Here is a 22,183-nt window from a genome sequence, read left to right as displayed (position 1 = left end):
ACTATTGCACACGCATATATTTCACAAAGTATTTAGTTAGTACATCAAAAGTAACTGTAATTAAATTACAGAAAACACATGAGTTATCCCTTACTTTACTTTTTCAAGGGAAAATTAATTAAAATACAGTAACTAATTACTTAGTAACTAGTTACACCCAACACTGGTTGTTAGCAATAGTATATTTATCCCTTCCAAAACTTGCTCCATTGGCTCACCATTCACTGCATCATATCCTCCAAACACTACAGAAACAAAAAATAAATGGTTACCATACATGTTATCATTCAATCCTCTTTATTTTTAACACTAAATATATATTTGAAAACTACAACCATATCCAGTTCGTTCATTTCTAAGAATCTAAAGTGAAAATGCTGATAAACCCCATTAAATCTTAGGTGAACAAGATTTATCTGCTGGTTCATGTAACCTTCGTAATCAATACTATTTCTTTGTTAAAATGTCCAATAAGTCTGACTGTGAAATGAACAGGAAATGTAAAGACTACTAGGGGCTAAATCTAAGTGACAAAAGCAACTTGGGAATGTTGTCATAAAAATAGTAAGGATTTATTGTCTCCAAATATTGATGTATTTTCTTTTGGCTTTTGAAACAAGGAGTAGGATATTCATTATACCACAACAAATCAACTATTACTTTAAAATAAGTGTGATAAAGAAGTTCAAGTTTAAAATGTAAGTGCATGTGAGGGACTACTTTTCTCTAGTTTGCAGTAGTGCACTGCAGAGGGAGCCACCAGTAGTGAAGTGAACTCTGGCGGAGGACAAGTTTGCAAGTCCTGCGTGCCTAAGCGGGGGCGGATGAATACCACATGTGTGTGTGTGTGTGTGTGTGTGTGAGTGAGTGGGTGAGTGAGAGTGAGTGAGTGAGAGCGAGCCATAATGACTGTTACTACTCTCCCAGTGTAAATCAGTTTCTCTGCGCACAGACACATCAACGCTCGCCAGAGGACATACGCAGGGAATTTAAACCCCTGTACTCAAACAAACAAGAGTTGTTATTTAATGACATCATTTTAATAATGTGTCATCACCATAGCCTACAGTAGAATTAAGTTTGTGTATTGTCTGTGGACATTTCTCGCACTTTTTGCGGGATTATGTCGGGTGAGCTGGTGGGAAAGCGCTGCCTGTGCGTGAGCGTCGGACAGTCGCTGGATCTTGCGGAGATCTCGCGCTGGAGCTGGAGAGCCGGAGTCATCCGCGCGACCACCGACCCATCTGCACAAAGGGTAAAACTTCAGACTCTTGTGCAGTAAAGCTATCCATAACAGTATTTTGACATGTGGTATTATACTATAACTGATGGTTTCTTCGGAGTAACTACTAACATTATTGCGAAAGTTGAAAGTTGTTTTGAAGGCTGGTGCGTTTGTTGCTGTCAGTTGTTTAGTCAACAAACATTTAGGCTTCTATTAATATGAGTCGATGGCTGGGTCAGTCACTATGATAGAAAACACAACAGTTTATGTAAGTTTGTGTGCATATGTGTGGAGTCACAGCTCAGCGGGACTAACTCGATTTATCAGCTGTTTTGAGGTAGTTTACCGCACTGCTGCTGTAATGCCTATTATCACTGCATTAAAAGCATTGACAGCTTCAACAATGAGAATGATTGTATTTATTGTCTCTACCTTCATGTATTCACATTTACTTAAGCTAGTTATTATACATTAATAACATTACTTTAATTATTGTATGGCTGATACACACTCGAGCATCTTTAGTATTGTGTAATTGCTATGGAACCGTGTATATCATTTGTTCTTATCAAGTGGATCGGTTTGAAGTTAAAGTTATTGTTTTTAGGATTTTATGCTCCTGAAATAGTAATACTGTGAAACATGAATAATGTTTTACAAGTGTTTGCTTACATGTACTAGATTATAACCACACTGAGGTTTCCCATGATTAATAGATAGATGGGGATTTTTATAGATATAGATTTATGTCCTGAAAATCAATAAAATCGTAAGTCATATTTCTCTGGATAGACATTGCTCATTGTAAACTATATTGTTTAAAAAAATCCACAAACCAATTTCCAACGACTGTAAAAGTTATGAGATTCATTGATAAAAAATTGTGTGATCCATTCACATTTATAAATGCTGGTTTACTCCCGTAAAGCCATTACAGTTGACGTATTTGAACTTTTACAACTGTAAAGTTAATTTGGGGGTCAAAGAAACACTTTCCTCCTACACCGGCTCTCAGCTTGAGATCAGATCACTCTTTAAACGTTTTACTGAGCAACTGAGTGACACTTTGTTTTGTCTCAATGTTATTTAAAGTGAAAATCAGATGTGTTGGGTGTTTCTTAAGCGTGTAATTTACGAGGGAATAGTGAGGTTGTTATTAGACATGTTCTGTCATTACAAGTGACCGTTGTGAACACAAAAGTCTGTGTCAATATGAGTTTGTTTGACTTTGTATTATTAATTTTGTTTGATTGCGTAGTTTGGTTAGGCTGTCAAATGCTTCAAGAGTGAGTGTTTGTATGTAATTGAGGAAGAGAGAAAGAATGTGTTTGGTTATTACTGGCTTTGTTGTTCGGATCACATGTGGTTTCGTTTGGTTGGCAAAGGCTATCAGAAGCTTGCAGGCTTGTGTGTTTATGTGTGTGCTTATCTGTCATTCATTTTTCTTTCACAGGTAGGGTATTGCTTGTGTATCTGTAGGGTGTGTGTGGTTTTGTGGATGAAAGCTTTGCTGTGTAGACATCAACAGGATTTTCTTATTGCATGGCCTTGTTTGTGTGTAATTTATCTATCTCTGAGCTTTTTTTACTTATATTGACCTGTAATCTTTTATATTATAATGTAGTTATGTAAGGACTATTTTTGTAAGAGTAAGTTCTTTTAGATTGTGTCATCAGTTATTGCTTCTCTATATTTTTAAAGCTGGGAAATGTACAGATGAGACTCAGCTCGACTTGTTTGTAGGAACAGCTGTTGGTTTCCTTTCCTGTGTATTTATATGTGTTTCATGAGATTGAGCGCATGTGTGTTTGTGTGTCTTTGGGGACTCATGTCTTTTACATCATTGGCTAGACAATGTCCCCGTGGCAACAAAGCCTTAGCCGTGTGACTGACAGCTTTCCCTCGGTTACAACCTCCTGCTGTGTTAGTGTGCATGTAAACACACATACACACACATGTCCTAATGCTTATCATCTTCTTAACAACCTGTTGTATTACCATGCCCTATTCTCATGTGTTTTACCTCCGTACTACCGGAACTTCCAGAAGTAATATCTTATCTGTCATGGCTTGACAGCTTATAGATATGCACGTGTGTGTGTGACATGAACCTTTTTTTGTTGGTGATATACGTAGGTATTCAGTTGTTTTATGTCATCAGTAAGACACTTATAAAAAATATATTAAATGTAGTGTGCTGTACCTACTGCACCAATTCCTATTCTTGTGATTATCAGTCTGAGATAAAACAATGTTTTTATCATTATGATGGAGTGTTTAACTGTGCAGACTAGTGTTTTTGTTTTGATTCGAGAGCTGCGGTTAATATGTGGTTCTCTGGAGATAGTTCTCAAGAGCTTCACATGATGTCATTCATCTGATGCAGACGTTTATTAATATCAGCTGCATTTACATGTACATGGTGTGCGTGTGTGAATTATCGGCTTACTCTGATAGTACTTTAATTTTCTTCTGCGTGCATTAAGTAAAACCAGATGTCTTTGCTTGGCCTCATCTCTGTCTCTCTTTCACTGTCTCCTTAAATTTTCTGTCTGTCTTTCCTCCTCTCTCTCTCACAGTGTTTGTACTGCTCTGTTTAAGCACTCCTCTCCCCCTCCCCTCCCTGTGAATGTGCTTGCACTGAAGGCTGTATTCCAGCTCTCCGCACGTGTGTTTGTCTGTCCACACGCACAGATATATGCTTCTTCAGTGTCAGAGACTGGGCTTGAATTTCATCAGTTTAGATATTTTAGTCTGTGTTTAAACCCCCTCATAGCTCAATCCTTGGGACCGCAGTTATGAATTATTGTTTATGTTTACGTGACCCTCTCTGTCTACAAGACGTCTGTGTGTTTGTGAGTAAGCTTGTGTGTGCTCTGCTCCATATACGGTTTTCTTTTCATTTGACCCTTGACCTTTGGCAGATGGTTTGAAGCTTTGCTAGGGAAGCAATGTGTGATTCTGCCGACCGGACAGATTTTGTATGTGTGTGCGAGCACTGTAGCTTATCTTCTGAAAGTCCAGCTCAGACTGTGTGATTGGAGATCTGAGGCGGGTTGAAAGATGACACACACACACACTCACAGCTTTGACAATACAGAGCTGTTTTATCTGCCACTCCGTCATTTCACCCTCTGATGATGCATTACCTGTAAGTTTGTGTAAGTGTACCCACTTGACTATATTCTAGGGGCAAATTGGTACCCAAAAGTGAAGAGAACCTATCAAATCCGAGCAAACACTTCTCTCCGGACATCCTCATTTGTAAAATCACTACAACCTATATACACTTTGAACACTACATAAAAACGTCAGCATGTCTCTTCAGCTGTATTATTTCTGTGTGTGTTTTAGTTTTTTACAGATGTGTATTAATATGTGTCTCTGAGACTGCCATGCTTTCTCAGAGTAACTGTCTTTGTAAGTGAGTGTCTGTGTGTGTGTGTGAGAAGGAGGTGGTGTGAAAATGAGCGAGAGTGTGTGTTTGGCAAACAGTAGATAGAGTTTGTTTAAACTGCTTTATAACATGCATGACAGAATCACAGTATCAAAAAGGGAGCACTGGCCTGGATGCAAAGCCACAGGAGACCTCCCACTAATGGTCCTGTGTGTGTGCGTCTGTGTGTGTGTGCTTGTGAAATAATGATTGATAGTATTGCTCATAATGTGATGCAATTAAAGGACACAGTCTCCTCTCTGTATTTCACGAACGCACACACAGACATACATTTCGCGCACTTACTACAACTCAATCCATTATGTTATTATGAGTACTCATCATGAAAGTGTGTTAGCAGGAAGTCATCAGGGTGTCTGGGTCCCTCTTTGATGATGCACACACACTAACATGCTGGACACAGTGATCCACCACTCCTAACCACACACACACACACACACATACTTCAGAACTCATGTTCACAACAGCAAGTCATGTTCATTTGAGCAAACTATCTGCTACACAATCTGTCCTGGTTTTTTATTATTAAGTACTACCATGTGAGTCAAAGGACAGTTATCGCTATCAGTTATTTGATTGGCTTCAAAGTTAGAGTTAGTCATTTTGACCAGTTTATTAAAAGAACCGGCTGTATAAAGACAATTCAACAGAAATATTTGTTTTACTTTTGTGTTATTTCGTGGTACCCAAAATCTATTAATTTAAAATGAAGTTGTAAACCTGTCAATCATTTTCCAAGCCAATTTGAATAGTCGTCTACCACCCTCCAACTTTTCTCAAATGACAGCTCTTCAATAATCCCTCCTGACTCCTCCCATGATCCATAATAATTCAATTCTAGCCAAATCAGTAGCCTGGGGGATAGCTGGGAGCTCCAGGTTTGTCTCGTGGCAGTAAACCATATCATTTTACCATTATTATTAAAACCACATTTTTTTTACTCACTTTTTGTGAAGACCGGATGGGCAGGTCAACAATTAAAACTTCAAACTGCAAATTTACAAAGTTTACTGAGATATAATCTGACATATAACAAATTTTTCAGTAATGCTATAGATTCGGCAGTGAGAAATAGCATTGCAATAAACAAAGTTTAAAATATGTTCAATTTAATAATTCAGTAATACTGTAGATTATAGTCTTCATACATATGTAATTTGTTAATCTTGTTACATTGTAAATTACTATTAAATAATTTACAAACATGTACACATGTTTGCCTGTATTTTTCACTACTGAATATATTGACAGTGTAATGGGAAATTTGCCCATTACTTGTTTGGTTATACATTCAAAATGAATTTGTGTTTTTGAAGGCAGCTGAGTTGAATGACATGCAATGAAAGATCAAATATTAACAAATGACTGTTACACATTGTGTTCTCGTCACGTGTACACACACATTTTCACTGCCTTCATCTAATCTCTTTTTTCCCTCTCTTGTCCCTCTTGTTCTCAGTCTTTTTCTCTGCCCCCTCCCTCTCTCAGTTCAGTAAATTATTGATCATAGAGGCGCCTCCGTGGATCACAGAGTTTGTGAATGTGTGTGTGTTTTTGTGTGGGTAACGGTGTCTATGTCTGTTGTACATGCTGTCTTTAGCGCTGAATGCAAACACACACACACAGTCACATGATAGTGTCATGCTACTATGACGGCAGTGTGCTTTTATATCCCCAGACTCTCTCTCTCTCTTTCTGTCTCTCTGGTTTTCTTTCACACACACAGTGTCAGTTTCATCAGGAACATAACCAGACCATCTCATTCACCCCTTTGTTGTGTTATCGTAACGACAGGAAGAGATTATTACAGTTCTCGCAGAGTGTATTTCCATTTCAATGTGTGTGTGCGCATATTTATGTGATTCTGTGCGTAGGCTACAAAAAGAGACCAGAGGAGGTGTGTTGTGTGAAAGACAGGAAGACAGTGTCAGTATGTGTGTGTGAATGCTGATTCTATAAGCACATTTTTGCTGGAGTGTTGGCTGTGGTCCAAGCTGAAAGCTGATGCTTCTGAATGTTTCCCTCCCACCAGCCTCAGGGAAGTGTTTACTGTTTGTGTGTGTGTTTGTATATATATGTGTGTGTGTAAATATTTCTCTCCTGCAGTCTGTCAATAAGAGATGCTGCAGGACTGTGTGTGTATGTGTGTGTGCACGCGTCCATGCATGCATGTGTGCACTCGGGTGTGAGTATGCAATGCTTAAGTTGATTTGCAGGTTTGCCTGTGGGTTTGTACGCATGTGTGTTTGTGACCATGTGACTGTATGTGTGAAACATCTTCCTGACCTGTTACAGCTTGTCGATGCTTCATGGCCAGATGACTAGGCACAGATCTCGGCCAACACATGCATGCAAATTGGAGAGAATTGCTGCTTCTTGTTAGCTTGCTATCTGAGAAACACACACACAAATACAGTCACTCGACAGCATAACATTGTATATTTACATTCACAGGACAGATGAAGCGATGTGTACGAGTGTTTGTGTATTTGTGTGTGTGGTTTTAGAAGGCTGCAGGACTGGTTCGTATGACTAATGATCTCCTCTAAATGAATAATTGCTGTTTTCCTTTCACGCTCCCCCTCCTTACACACGCTCCCAGTCAGACGCACACACACACACCTCAGAGATAATGGCAGGACAGCACGTAAATCACCTCTGTGTCCGACACGCATCCCTACACACAGAGAGAGAGAGTGTGCTTGTCTTTGTGTGAAAGAGACAGTGAGAAGATGAGAGAAAGAGGTGAGGATGAAAGACAGCAGAGAGAAAAAGCTGAGGAAAACAGAGAGAAAGAGAGAGAGGTGAAGGTTGGACAGTTAATCACAGAGAAAGAGAGAGAGAGCGGGAGGGAGACTGAGACAGGGATGTTGTAGCATAGCAACTCAAAAACTCTGTTCTCTCTGTTCTCTTTCTTTCTGTTCTCTCTCTCTTTATCTTTCTATCTATTTCCCTCGTGCTCAGCTCTTGACCACTGACAGCATGTGTCCCTGCAATGCATTCTTTTTGGGGCTTTTTTTCTCCTGAAGAGTGTGAGACAGATCATCTGTCTGGCGCGCACACACAGGCACATCAGTTTGCTTAATAATGTGTGAAGTTTGCTATAGGCTACAGGGAATACTGATGAAAGGTGAGTCGTGACGTACTCGGCATGTGGAAAAAACCAGTGATGGGCATTATGGCAAAAATCTGATTCATGAAAGGGCAAGCAATTTTATATCCTGACAACTATATTACAATATCGTTAAATATTTGATATTAAATAATATTGTTGGTAGAATACCAATACGGATACCACAGGTGTCCCTGTTGTATACATTCTATGGAGCCGTAAGCCAAAAAATATTTTGAGGTGTATTTGATCGTTGAGGCGCCAGTTCGGATTATAATAAGCGCTCTTCAGAGAACACATGCGCACAAAAGAAGTCTCTTCACTAGTTTTAAATTAAGTTCAGTCTTGTGGCTTTGTTGTGTTTTTAATAACTCTTTCAATACAAACTATGTCATGCTCTATATTTTCTCATTCACCCATTTTTCTTTGTTCATGTGTCATAAACTAAGCAGTCATGCCAACTAAAAGTCAACCACGTGAATTCACACAAAATCTACCAGTTAAAGGTCCAGCGTATAAAATTTAGCAGCATCTAGTGGTGAGGTTGCGAATTGCAACCAGCGGCTCACTCCACCTCTCTCTTTTGATTCACTACGGCGGCTAACACAGGGCTAAGATTTCGTCATGTTTTCTCTTTATTTCCAGAGGACATAACGTATTTATGAAACATGCTCTTTTGAGCAGTTTGTCCATTTAGTGTTACTGTAGAAACAACATGGCCAATTCCATGCGAAGGAACCCGCGGCTTATGTAAATAGAAATGGCTCATTCTAAGGTACCAAAAACATAGTGATTCATTATGTAAGGGGTTTAATCACCTCTGAAGACGTTTTGTATATTAATATATCATTAATAATATATTATTTTGTATATTATATTGCATTTCTGTCAATAGATCTTTCAAAAAATTACACACGGCACCTTTAACAGGTTTTGTCGTAGCTACCACATATAGCCAGCTGCCAAGCTCTATTCAGTCTTCTTGGGTCTTTCAGCATCCATATCCAATATATACATATATATGGGTCAATGACAAATAAGATTTTCAAGAAGAAAAAAAAAATATTTTAAGCAAAACAGTTTGAAAATGTATTTTTATGTCCAAAAAAATGTATTGTGTTGATTTATATTGGTTTTACAGCATTTTAGGGAGCATTAATTCATTATTAAACAAGATTTCTGATTTTACCACCCAGAAAATGTCAGGTGGTGCGACCATATATTAATTTAAAATAATATACATTTAATGTATTTAGCACTGAGTATTTTTCCCCTCATATATAAGAAATTTAACATAAAATCATGCCAAAATATTTTATTAAGAATTTTATTGAGAAAATGAACATTTATTTCTCAGTTTTGTCACACACACACACACCACCTGACATTTTTGGTCTTTCAAACACCAAAACTCAAAAAATCTATTGGATTTCAATAAAATGAAAAGGGTTTCTTATAAAGGACATATTGTAGATCCATTTGATATATGACATGTATTTATTCAAATTCTTTTTAGGAAAATAAGGAATTTGGACACAAAAAATACATGTCACGTCATTGACCCACATGCAAGTTTACAATTACCCTTTTACGTGCATTTATGTATGTTTCTTGAGATTCAGACTTCTTTAAACTATTAATCATGGTCTACCCAAAACCCAAACTTACTGTCTGGTAGACAGCTCACGGGATTTGAAACACCAAATTTTATTAACAGCCATGTCAAATTCATGTCATTCTCCCTACCTGTACATGCCGAGATTCTCCACTTGTTCATTTATATCTGCTTACATACAAAATTCTATGAAAAATGGATTCCTCTGTGTGGAGCTACACCAGTGCTGTAAGTATATTGGGTTAGAGATTCAGATCTGCCACAGATTGAGCTGTATTGTCATGCTGCAGTAGTGCTGGATGGCTCATTGCAGACGTTAAGTGAGTTTTAATTTAGTCTGGCTCAGACAGAAGTACGCTTGTGACGCTGTGACCATGTGCTGGGTGACAAGTGTGTGAGTGACATCACTGAATTCACATGTACACACAGTGCCGATAAAAATATGTCTCCAGTCTGGTTTGAGCTGCAGTGATGTGGCCAGGTCTTGGAAATCTTGATTGTGTCTGTTTGACAGCCACATAAGTTTGTGGACATGCATATTTTCATAATCCATGTTATTTCTGTTTCATTTTACGATTGTTTAAGCGCACGTTTGTACGTGTGCGGTTACGCTTTAGTACGCTCTTGGCATGTGCTGACATTTGTTTCTAATTAAAAAAATTTTTTTTAGATTTGAATTGTTTATTCATTTAATCAATCAAGTTAATGATGCACACACCTGGTTATCTGTAAATACATCTGCAACCTTCTCTCTCATTCTGTGCATTAGGTGTGTGTACACTGGGATGGCGAGCAGTACGCAGAAAGAAAGTGGAGGAGACTTAGAGAGGAATGTGAGGTGGTTTTGTTGGAGCAGGACCTCGTCTGGGCCGCCAAAAAAAACAGCAGCAATGTCAATGAAAAGAGGAGCCAACAACCTGCCTTGGTGAGTCAACAATAAAACCTCATTGTCACCTTTACCTCTGTCAGACAGATCTGTCTGATGCATATTCCACACAAAAACAGCAGGGGTTTACTTCAAATATCAAGCTTCAATCTGATTGGCCAGCTTCATGCAGTTTCCATGAGTCAGGGTGAACAGCTTCTAATAGGCCACCAGGAAATAAAGTCGCTTCTATAATAAACACAAATTTAATAAACGTTTCGATTATTAAATGGTTGCTTGATTTACAATGTTTGATGGATAAAAAATGTGCCACTTAGTAAATGTCACCTGTATATTGTGCTTTGTTCTTTACTGTAAAGGGATACTTCACCCAAAAATAAAAATTCTGTCTTCATTTACTCATCTTCGAGTTGTTCCAAATCTGAATAAATTTCTTTATAATAAATATTTGGAAGAATGCTTATAAATAGATAGATTTTAACCCATTGATTCCCAAAGTAGGAAAAAATACTTAGCTTTTTTTATTCTGTTGAACACAAAATACATATTTGAAAAATAAAGAACAGCAAACAGTTCTGGGGCAATTTTTCCTGCTACGGTCAATGGGCCGCAAAATCTGTCTGGTTAAAAGCATTCTTCCAAATATCTTTCTCTGTGTTCATCAGAACAATGACATTTATACAGATTTGTAACAACTCGAAGGTGAGTAAATTATGTCATTTTGGATGAAGTATACCTTCAATTTAACTGGATTTGCACCCAGAAATACAATAACATCTAGATACAGTATCTGGGTTACAATTATATTTAGAATTTTTTGTGGTTCCTTAGAAATAACGTATATAACTAACAGGCATAAAAGCTCATTTAGTTTGGTTTGGACATTAGATGTGTATTGATCAAACGGCAGAGAAAGATTGTCTTGCTTTGTCACTCTTATTCTTCCCCAATCATATGAATGTGAAAAATGTAACAAAAAACGATTGATATAGTATCAAGAGGTGAAATTTTGCCACCCCACTGCCGCATGACATCACATAGAGAGCAAACTGTGGTTGATCGCTTTCAACGGTTGACATCTTCCTGTCTCATTTGGCGGTGTTTAACTACAAAATTGAGTTATGTAAAAAACTGTGTGTACACACTGAAGACACATGTGCGTATGAATATGAGGCTGATGAAGTCATTCAGCTAAGAATGAATGAAGCTGAAGGGGTTTTGCTTTGATTTGTGGAGTGTTTCTATTGCCGAGACTGACTGGCTGATGTGTCCTGTTTTCTACATCTCAGACTGAGTCATTAGCTGCTGCTTGTGTCATAGAGATTAAGAGAAAAGCATTTTCTTCTATTTCCACACAGCAGATGAAAGACTCCTGGCAGGCAGAATTCTGAATCCGGTTTACGTAACATCGTTCATGACAGCATGTTAACATAACCACGTGTTACTATGGGTTACCATGCGTAACCTGGAGTACTAGTAGCCATGGGTTACGGCCATTTACATGAGTAAATGGGGTAACCGTGGCAACCAAGCTCGGTTTGGCCAACAGGCTGCCGAGGTAAGAGCGTGTGTATGTGTCTGTGAATGTTATTTTTAATTTAGTGTATTATGTGAGAGTTTGTGATGAGACAGTACAAGTGTGTGTGAAGAGGACCGCGTTATTTTCCAAGCTGGTCAGAGTATGAAAGGTATTTCTGCAGCAAGATTTTACACAGCTTCTACTGATCCCACTGCTCTCATTTATCTGACACTGCCAACACACACACAAACACACACATTTTCACCCTTTCATGCTCACTGTCTTTTCTCCTTTTTACTCGGCTCACTGGTCTCAGTCTCCCAACACACACATGCATAAAATGTTGTAGATAGATGTATCCGTAGATTTTTTCCAAAAGAAAGATTACAAACAAGATTTTGTTTTCACATTAGGTTTCAAGATTTTTTGCTTCTTCAAAGCATCCTAAAGGTTAAATGCTATCAAGTTATTATACAGTATTAAACTTACTGTATGTTAACAGTTGCCCCATGTTGTTTGTTTATATTTATTCTAGATGAAACATCTAAGAAAATTGAAATACTAGTAATGTAATATATAGTAACTGAAAACTCGGTTATGTCTCCAGGGCTATACAAGAGCAATATCTAAGTAATAAAAATCTGGTGTGGGTTGACACACTTTGTTTTCTTTTGCTCTCTCTCTCTCTCTCTCTCTCTCTCTCTCTCACACACACACACACACACAAACACAGATCGAGTCTGCTGATGTCTGTTCTGTGCTGTAGAATATCACTGAGTCAGCAGCCGAGTTCTATCACTGTGACCTACACACACACAAGCATATTCACACACATGCACAGACACACTCCATTTCTTTCTCCCCTTTTCTTCTTGTATAATCTCACTCTTTTCTTGATCAATATCTGCTCTTCTCCTTCAAACATTAATAGAGCATGTACGTCAGTGTACTTGTCAGAAAGAGACAGAAGCAGACGCTCACTCACGGGATGAAAGCAGACGATGTGTGTGCGTGTATGGCTGTCAGACAGACCATTAACACAGCCCTGCGTGTATGTGTTTGTGGGTGAGACTGTGAATGCTGCGTGTGCGTCATGTGTATTTTGCTGCGCGTGTGGGAAATTGTTCATATTTGTAGGTACTAGAAACAGTTTTGACCTTTATGGTCTTTTTTTATTGGCTGTGAAAACATAGACCAGGCTTTTTACAAGAATGAGAAATGAGGATTCTAAGAAATGAGTTTATATGTAATGATAATCACCACTTTTGGATCAAAGGCAAAACTAATATTGTACCAACAACCAGGTTTACCATTAATTTGGTTTGGAAAAACCGCCAAAAATAAAATTCTATCATCCTTTACACACCCTCGAGCTGTTCCAAATCTGTATACGTTTCTTTTTTTTTGGTAAACAGAAAGATATTTGGCAGAATGCTTGTAACCAAAGAGTTTTTGGCCACCATTGACTTCCATAGTAGAAAAAATTGCTTTGTATATTTCTTTCTTCTGCTGAACACAAAGGAAGATATTTTGAAGAATTTAGAAAAGCAAACAGTTCTGCGACACTTTTGACTACCATTGTCATTTTCCCTACAATGGTAGTCGATAGAGGCCAAAAACTGTTTGGTTAGAAGCATTCTTCTAAATATCTTTCTCTGTGTTCAGGAGAACAAAGAAATTACACAGATTTGGAACAACTTGAAGGTGAGTGATTTTGTGGGTGAACTGTTCTTTTAAACAAGTCAGATTTTCATCTTTTGTTGCGGTTTTGTTGTTAATGAATGCAGAGATGGATGGATAACAGATTCTAAACATGATGTTTTTGTAAAGCAGAGAAGCATCTGTGTGTAATCTGAATATGTGTACACTAAAGCCCGTCTGCATAAAAGACAACCTCACCTAGACCTTAGAATTCCCCAGAGAGCAGGCGATCTGCCATGCGTCTGCATGCGTAGCTGTGATTTCACGGGTTAGACATTAAGAATGGATGCATGTTTCAGCGTGTGATGTCGTACATGGACGCTTGAGTGTTTCATAAGCATCAGTGTTGTTTATTTCCAGAGGGACGTTTCACAGCATTTCCATCAGAGACAGACAGAGTCTCTTTAGCTTGAGAGCAATCATACTTTCTTTTCATTTGTCATTTCTTTTTATTCACTCTATCTTCTCAGAGCCCTTCATAGTGCAGAACAGAGCGATTTGTCTCTAGCTGCACTTCATCTGGAGGGATGTCAAAAAGACACAGAGGTGTGTGTGTGCATGCGTGTTTGTACGCAGCTGTAGAGCTGTGTCGAGTTACCTTGGACTCTGCTCTCAAAGTCATATTTATGTACCAGCTGCAGAGCTTACATTACTCTGTGACCCTGCAGAATAACAGGTCAGCCGTGTGTGTGCTCTGTGTGTCATAGGAAATGTATTTCCTCTGGGGGTTTGGGGTTTCGTTCTCTCTGTCAATGGTGTTGACTTCTCACTGCACAAATTTGTTTTTGTTTTTGATAAAAAAAAACACGTAGGCATGCAGAAATAGTGTGATGCAGTATTAACAGTTCATGTGAAAGGAAATTGCGTTCATGTTTTTATCTGTTTCATCTCAGTTGTCTGTCTGCATGTGTGTGGTGTGTGTGTTTTTACTTGCCTACAACACGAATGTGTGAGATTGAGGCCTCAACAGGACTCTATATATAGAGTGTGTGTGTATGCGTTACTGTGTGTGTGCGTGTGCAGTGTGCACGAGACCCCCGCCTCCTTGCCTGTTTTTGGCACTTTGCCTGTAACGGTCTAACCACATGTCGACATCTACCACCAGACGCGTTCTCTCTCTCTCTCTCTCTCTCTTTCTCTTTCCCCTCTCACTCACTAATTCTCTGTCTCGCACACACATTCACTCTGGCTACAGTGTTTACAGACGTGTCTGTACTCAGCTCTGTGTAAGCCACACACTCTCAAACGCACACAGACACTTTCTCGCTCTCTGTCTGTGATAGATCGGTGGATTCTGCAGTCTGTTAATAGTAGACGGTAAATGGATCTATGTTAGGAGATTATAAAACTGGTGTGTGCGTATATGTGTGTGAGATGATCTCCAGTCAGCACAAATGATGTCATCATTTAAGAACCGAGACAGGACCACACACACTCATGCACGCACGCACATATACACACACAGATGTGGTAGTGTACTGTTTGTTTGTGTTGTGATGGCTAACACTGAGGGTGTGCTCGCATGTGGTGGGAAAACACACACGCACACACAGTCACACTCACATGCTCATTTTTCCCAAAAGTCATTTTAATGAACCACAGCGGATTCAGAAAAGCCGCAGAAGACACATTAATCTTATTAAGGCAGGGTTTCAGTTCTTCTGAAACCGAATTCACTTCGTTTCTCTCCAGGATTCTGATGAGATTAGGACAAATACAGAGCCTAATGTTTTCAAACTTTCCCTTCATGCAGACTTCATGTCTTGTCTTCAGCCGGTGGACGTTTTTTTGGATGGGTGTATACAAATGACTGATCCAGTATTCTTTCAGTTGTTAGCTGTATTTTAAAAGTTAAAGCTGCCTACCCAGTACCCAGACAGATTTCTTTTGTCATCATAGAACATTGAATTCAAATGCATAGTGATTACGTATAACATGCAGTTTCTGCCAATCTCATTTTAATCTTGAGTGCCTATACAGTAGTATTGCCTTCGTCGTATCTTCGAAGAGTATTAAGTTTGATAAAATTTATAAAAGAGAGATACAGCTGTGTGATTAATTCTGGAAAAACACGAGCTGCTAGAGGTTGGACTAGTGAGGAGAGTGTGATGGAACTACAGCAAGATCAAGCAACACATCATCACATTAATCCCTTCATGTTTTTTACATTATGCACGTACACGCACTGGGACCGCACCGTCTATCAGTTTCAAACGTTCTCCATATCCAGCGTTATATGCACCGTTTATGTAACTTCCTTCACTGAAACGCCTTGAACAAACAGACACATCTAAACTTCTCTATTGCAAGAGTAAAACTGCAACGCAGCGCAGATAATCTTGATGTTAAGCGGGTCTCCCTCGTCGGTTTTCTCGTGGACAGGCTCTTGCTTTCCCCTTGCCGTGCTTTTCCGGGAGACTGGCCCTTTGATGACACAGGGATCCCGAATTAAAAAAAACTTTCCGAAACTTGTTGGAGTGCTGGGGGAGTGTACCAAGTACAAAAATACTACATCATACATCCAACTCGTTTTTAACAAGTTGACCATGTTAAAAGCATGAGACGCCAGCACGTTTAACAGTGTAAAGAAGTCAGAATGCATGACAGAGCATGATACCAGATCTTTAATGGTTAAACTTTTTTGGACATCATGAGAACAATGTAATAATTCATTCTGGGCATTTAAACGATAAAAGATTTTAACTTTTGAATGTTCAGTTATGAAGTTTTAACGTTATTTGTATTATTTAGTTTATTACCAGGGCAAAATGTAGAGCTTACTGCACTCACTGAAACAATTATTCATATTTAACACACAGTGTTAGCTACCAAATGACTAATAAGTGGTGTGACTGAGTCAGGAAGTGACTCTTTCTATGTAGATGTCCATGTGTCTGTGTGTGTGTGTGTGTGTGTGCGCGTGTGTGTGTGTGTGTGTGAGAAGTGAGAGAGAACATGCATTTCACAGTTGCTAACTCATTTGATTATTCCATCGAAAGAGTCTCTTTTTCTATCCCTCTTACTGTCGCACAGTCTTTTACAAGAAAAAGACACCTAAGAAGAACAGGACAACAAAGGCACACAGAGCTGGACTGTAGTTGTCGATGTCTGCTAAAGTTTCCTTTAGTAACGTCAATTAAGCTTGTGATTTGTTTTGGTGTGTGTATGTATGTGTGCGCGTGTGTGTGTGTCAGAGAATTTGTATCTGTGGAAGTGCATTCACTATTACTCACTCAGCTGGACATAAATTTACCCCCCCCCCACACACATACACACTCTCTCTCTTCTCTCTTACCCTGCATGTCTGTCTGTTTCTTTCTAGCTCTCTCTCACACACACACACACACACATACACACTGAGCCACTGTCTGGCTGTTGGCTGTGTGTCAGCCACTTGGAGAGCCAAAACAAAGAGGGTTCTGACACACACACACATGAACACACACAAACAGAGCCAGAGAAAGAGAGAAGGAAAAAGCAAAGCAAAAAAGTCTCACCATCTGACTTTGTGTGCGCTGTGAGATCTCTAGGGGATACAATGTACTGGGATGCGTGTGTGTTACTTGTCATATAACAGAGAAAGTGTGAAGTTGGGCTTTTATATAACGCAGACAGTTTTATGGACATGTTTTAGAGTTGTTGTTTCGTCTTTGCAGGTGTAACTTGTGTTGTGTTTTGACTGTTAAAATTAAGACCTCATTAAACCCAATTCTTCAAATGTCCCCACTGGAATTAGATCCAGTGAATTGCATTTGTTGTACATTTACAAGATGGACCGATAGGGAGGTTGAATAGTGCTCAGTTTGAGATCTTGTCACTGTAAACACATCTGAATCATTATTATGAGACCACCGGGATATAAATTATTAATAGTAACCAAACAGAACATTTCAGATGGACTGTAAACCACGTAAACACAGCAAGACTGAGCAGGAACTAATTTATAGCATCATTGTTACAAAGTAACATTATCATCAATAATATGTACGGAAATATATGCATATACAGTTTATTTGGCAGATTAGGTCAAAATGAAATCTCTCTCGTATCTAGGTTGTTTGTTATAGATCTTCTGAAAATCACCATGAAGTCAAACAGGAATCGAAGTGTTTTGCACAGTGTTGCTGTGATATTATAAATGCACACCATGATTTTTTTTATTCATTTGGACTTGTAATCTTTAATCAAAAACATTAAGCTTGTCTCCCCCTCTCAACAACAACTCTTCACCACATGATATTAGCAACAAAAAAGCAGTAGGACTATCCTGGCCCAACTTACAACAAACCAATCAAAAAGGGAAGGGCAGAATAAAGCCCCGCCCTACATTTTTTTTTTAATTTCAGAAGCTGTTTCACTCGGATACACATCATGATACGGAAAAGAAATCAATCGTAGTTTCATGGTGACTTTAAATTTTCATTTGAAAACTTACATCAGATATATCAAATGTGCCTCCGAAAATCTTTCAGTAAAGAACTGTTGCCAACCGTTCTCAGATTTGTCGGCCAATAAATATTTCTATATGAAACCAACATTTCCCATTCCTCTTTTCAGAATTATTTGGCTTATTTGGCCCAGAATATCTCTTTTACTGAATTAGACTGAATGTCTTATATATCACATGCTTTAGTTCTCTTTTTCTGAGACTTCAAATGAAAGCAATGAAAGAGCATCTGATCAAAGGTTTTTTTTCTCTGGAGTAGAACTGGTGCTCAAGAGTCTTTTAAATGTTTCATAGTAAAGCAGAGGGAGAGAGAGAGTTAGTTGTCCTGCTCTGTCCTCTTCTCTTTCGGTAGACGTGACCTTTTGTGTCTGTTTCTTGGCGAGACTGCAGTCCCAGAGCTTGTCCTGGATGAAGAAACGTCTCTGTTTTGAATTTCTGATGAGAAGATACTCAGTCAATACTTTCTTTATAGTGCTTGACGGCATTCAGTGTGAAAGCGTTTTAGAAAAACCCTTTCAGCTCTTCATGAGAAGTCTTTAAGGGAAATATTTGATTCATGTGTATGCTTATTTTTTTCTAGAGCTGTGTTTGGTGGAGAAGCCTTAAATTCCCATATATATGTATTTACTGAAGATTGAAACGATTCATACGTTGTGACATATTTCAGCAAGCACACAATTGTTGGCATACAGAAACCGTATAAAACCTTTGAAAGTAAAGGATAGGGTAAAAATCCCAATAGATAATCCCCCGGTTTAATTTGTGCCCTGGCAACAGTTTATGGCATTTTAGATCTTTCGGGGAGATGTGTTTTTTTCTAGGGATTTCCTTTCCTGGAGTAATCAGAGAAACATGATTTAAGAAAACTCAAAAAAAGAAGAATAGCTATTGTTGCTAGACATGTGTCAGTATGTCATAGCCCAAGGAAGAGTCAGTGATTAACACCACTGTTATTACCCTAGTCTCTCTCTCTCTCTCTCTCTCTCTCTCTCTCTCTCTCTCTCCCTTTGTGTTTCACTCTCATGGCATTTGTGACCCATGTATTTGTAAAAACGCTGTATAAAAATAATATGTTTTTAACAAATCTGGGAAAAAAATAGTTAGGATGTGGGTTGCAGTCAGTCTAAAGTCATCTTCCTTAACTTTATACAAAAGCAATTGGAGTCTATCTATGGCAGCCTATATGTTAAGTATGTAAGTAAAACTTTTGTGTGAGAGTGAACTCTGAGCTATTTTATTAAGTATTTTGCTAAGCAGACTTTTCTAATTACACCCACCCACCCACCCACCCACAAACACAGCTCGCTCTTCCTCCTTCCACACGAAATATAAACATATATTATCTTACATAAATATAGTCGCTCATGCAATCCCTCACACACGCGCACAAACTCTCTGTCTCTCTAAGCATGTGTAGAGACGGGCTCAAGCAGCTTTAAAGGCTTAATGAAGTCTGAATATAACACACACGAACACACATACGCACACACTAAAACCATGGCAACACTGTGTGCTTTGCCAAGAGTGCGGGAGTATGGCCGTGCTTCAGCAGGTGTGTGACCTAGATTGTATTTTAGAGAGAGAGAGAGAGAGAGAGAGAGAGAGAGAGTAATGAAAGGACATGCTGATACCTAAGTATTTGCGTGTCTGTGTGTGTTTTGTTTTAAAAGTGCCTTGCAGAGTTTGATCACATGTGATGCAGATTGTGATCTACGTTTTAATGTGATGTCCATGTGTTGAGTTGTAAAACAGACGTAGGTGTTGACTGAAGGTAAAGCATGTTTGAGTTTATGGTTAGATGGAGATGAGACTTCTTTGTATGTCTTTTTACTCACATACTTCTGACACTTTAGTACATTTGGTGTAGCTACTGACCTTAAATTCTGTTCCGTACCATATTTTTTTATAGGTCTGTGTTTATTGAAAGTGTAGTTCACTCAGAAATGAAGATCCTGTCATCACGTTCTGACCCGTATGTTCCTCTTAACCTGAAGTACTTTCTATGGAACATATTTTAAGCAGTGTGTGTTTTTTTTTCCATGTCATGAATGTAAATGGTGATTTCCACCTTAGCTCTTAAATCTAGCACACACGTTTCCTTTTATAATACTTTAACAGGGGTTTATTGACGTTTTTGGAACTTGATTTTATCATTTGAAAAGTTATTAATGTGGAAGTTAGAAATGTGTTTATTTTGTATATTTAGAAGAAAATAACACTTAACAGTTGTCATCTCACTGCTTTCCTCGCTCAGTGAGCTGAGTGTCAAAATCACAGTGCGGTAAACATGTGTGGCTGAATGTGGTGTGTTTTGTGTTTGTGTGTGTGGGCACGAGAAAGAAAAATACAGAGAGTGTACACAGAGGAGTGTCTAAAAATAGCGTGCATGCGTTCTGTTTGTCCCCTTACCCTCCAGCTCGTGGTTTATAGAGTGGCACAAACACACACGCATGGACACACACACACACAATACTTGTGATTTGTGGTTTGCCGACTGACGTTTGGCTCCTCACATGCCATTACATGCAATGATGATGTGATTTTCTATTGAGTTCTGTTGTTAACATATTGTCTATTCTTTAAATCTGTCACAGAAACAGATTTAAAGATTTTTTTAAATGGGACATCATTTGGTATGTTTGTTAAGCAGCTTTCCTCACGGGACCGTTGACTCTTACCCGCTGGCAAGACTTGACCCACACACTCATACATGCACATCTCATAACACCATGGCCACATTTAGATTAAGTTTCACTTCTGAATACCTCAGAGACATGAAAACTCTTGTGTTGCATTACACACATCAAAACACACTCACCCTTGAGTACAAGCACAAAGAAATACACACTTTAACACACACACAGCCCAGGCAGCCAGACAAGAAAACTTTGAGCGTGCTGGCCTTGTATTTTTATAAATAGAAACCATGCATACAACAATGGACCTGATCAATGATAGTTTGACTCAGCACCAAGAAAATCTACACACACACACAAAACAAACACATACACACATTCAGATTAATCTTGCTATGTGTGGTTTCAAGCTAAGCATGTTTATCTACTTATCACACATAACCCGTATTAAAAAGCCTGACTTAGACTCTTTACAGAAACTTACTTTATTATAGACATTTACAGAATGTATGGTCATTGTTCACCAACAAAATTTTACATTCATGAGGTGAAGACTATATACCTTGCCCAAATGAGGGCTGATAGAAAAACATCACATGAACATCTAATTTTCACTTTATGTTTTCTTTACCATTCCTATTATTGCTCATATTTTTTTCGAAATAAATGATTTGATAAATGATTTTTTTTTATTTCTAGTGTCATATTGCTATCGTCTGAGGCATTGAGTGCACTCTATATTGCTTAACTGATGTCTGTGAAATTTGTTTTACAGAGATTCCACCCTCTGATTGGTCATTCATGCGTGGGAGGTGTGTCAGTGGTGGAGTTTATCTTTGACAGACAGATGGAATTCTACACAGAAGAGGAGGAGCTCCAACCATTCGAGGTGTGTGCACAAGGGATTTCTATTATGAATCATTGTGTGGGAGTTTGATATGTGTACGGTTGAGTTTGTTTTGTTTGGTGTATGAATTACATTACAGTGAGATTTAATTACAAGCCACGGTGTGTAGATAGTTTTTATTGGTATTGTTGATAGTTTTGTCTTTTAGGTCTGTTGTTCCTTGGGTTAGTAGTGCTAATCAGCTAATTATCTTTATCATAGTCTGTTATCATCTCAGTTTTTTTTTAAGTCAGGAAAGTGAATTTATACTTGGAATAAAACACTTCGAAAACATTGTAATAAAAGTAATTGTAACATAGCGTTTAGGACTAAACTGAGAAAACACAGACAATTTCTAGTTGATTCCACAAGAATAAAAGCTTAAAGAGTTTGAACAATGGGACTTATAATCACAAAGTGACTGAAAGTCAGTTCAATTGGGGGTCGGACCGTACATTTAGTCTTATTCAAGAACATTTCGAATGAAAAAATGTACTGTACTTGTTACACTGGTTGGTCGATGTTTTACTGTAACTTTTATCTATCACAGAATGCAGTTTATTCCAAGGTTGAGTCCTCTTCTACCTGGGGCTTTAGCAAGGGACTCACTGATTTGAGTCGATTCTTGTAAAGAATTAGTTATTGGCAAATGTCTGAATGGGTTTACAAATCTGTTTAAATGGTTTGTTTAGAATCGTG

General features: G+C 38.4%; 1 protein-coding gene across 3 annotated transcripts in view; it reads left to right on the top strand.

Annotated features, from left to right (window-relative positions):
* Positions 1–955: 955 nt before the first annotated feature.
* The window catches only part of jmjd1ca (jumonji domain containing 1Ca), a 45,335-nt gene continuing 24,107 nt past the window's right edge, over positions 956–22,183 (top strand). For all 3 annotated transcript variants that reach the window (XM_056768390.1, XM_056768391.1, XM_056768392.1), the window contains exons 1-3: positions 956–1,255; positions 10,179–10,334; positions 21,374–21,487. In XM_056768390.1, the coding sequence (XP_056624368.1) occupies positions 1,124–1,255; positions 10,179–10,334; positions 21,374–21,487 (402 nt within the window). In that variant the 5' untranslated portion in view covers positions 956–1,123. The remainder of the gene's footprint in view (positions 1,256–10,178; positions 10,335–21,373; positions 21,488–22,183) is intronic.

The sequence above is a fragment of the Triplophysa dalaica genome, chromosome 15 (assembly GCF_015846415.1).
Source record: "Triplophysa dalaica isolate WHDGS20190420 chromosome 15, ASM1584641v1, whole genome shotgun sequence".
Taxonomy (NCBI): domain Eukaryota; kingdom Metazoa; phylum Chordata; class Actinopteri; order Cypriniformes; family Nemacheilidae; genus Triplophysa; species Triplophysa dalaica.
The sequence above is the reverse complement of the archived record's forward strand: the minus strand, read 5'-3'. Positions and strand labels throughout refer to the sequence as shown.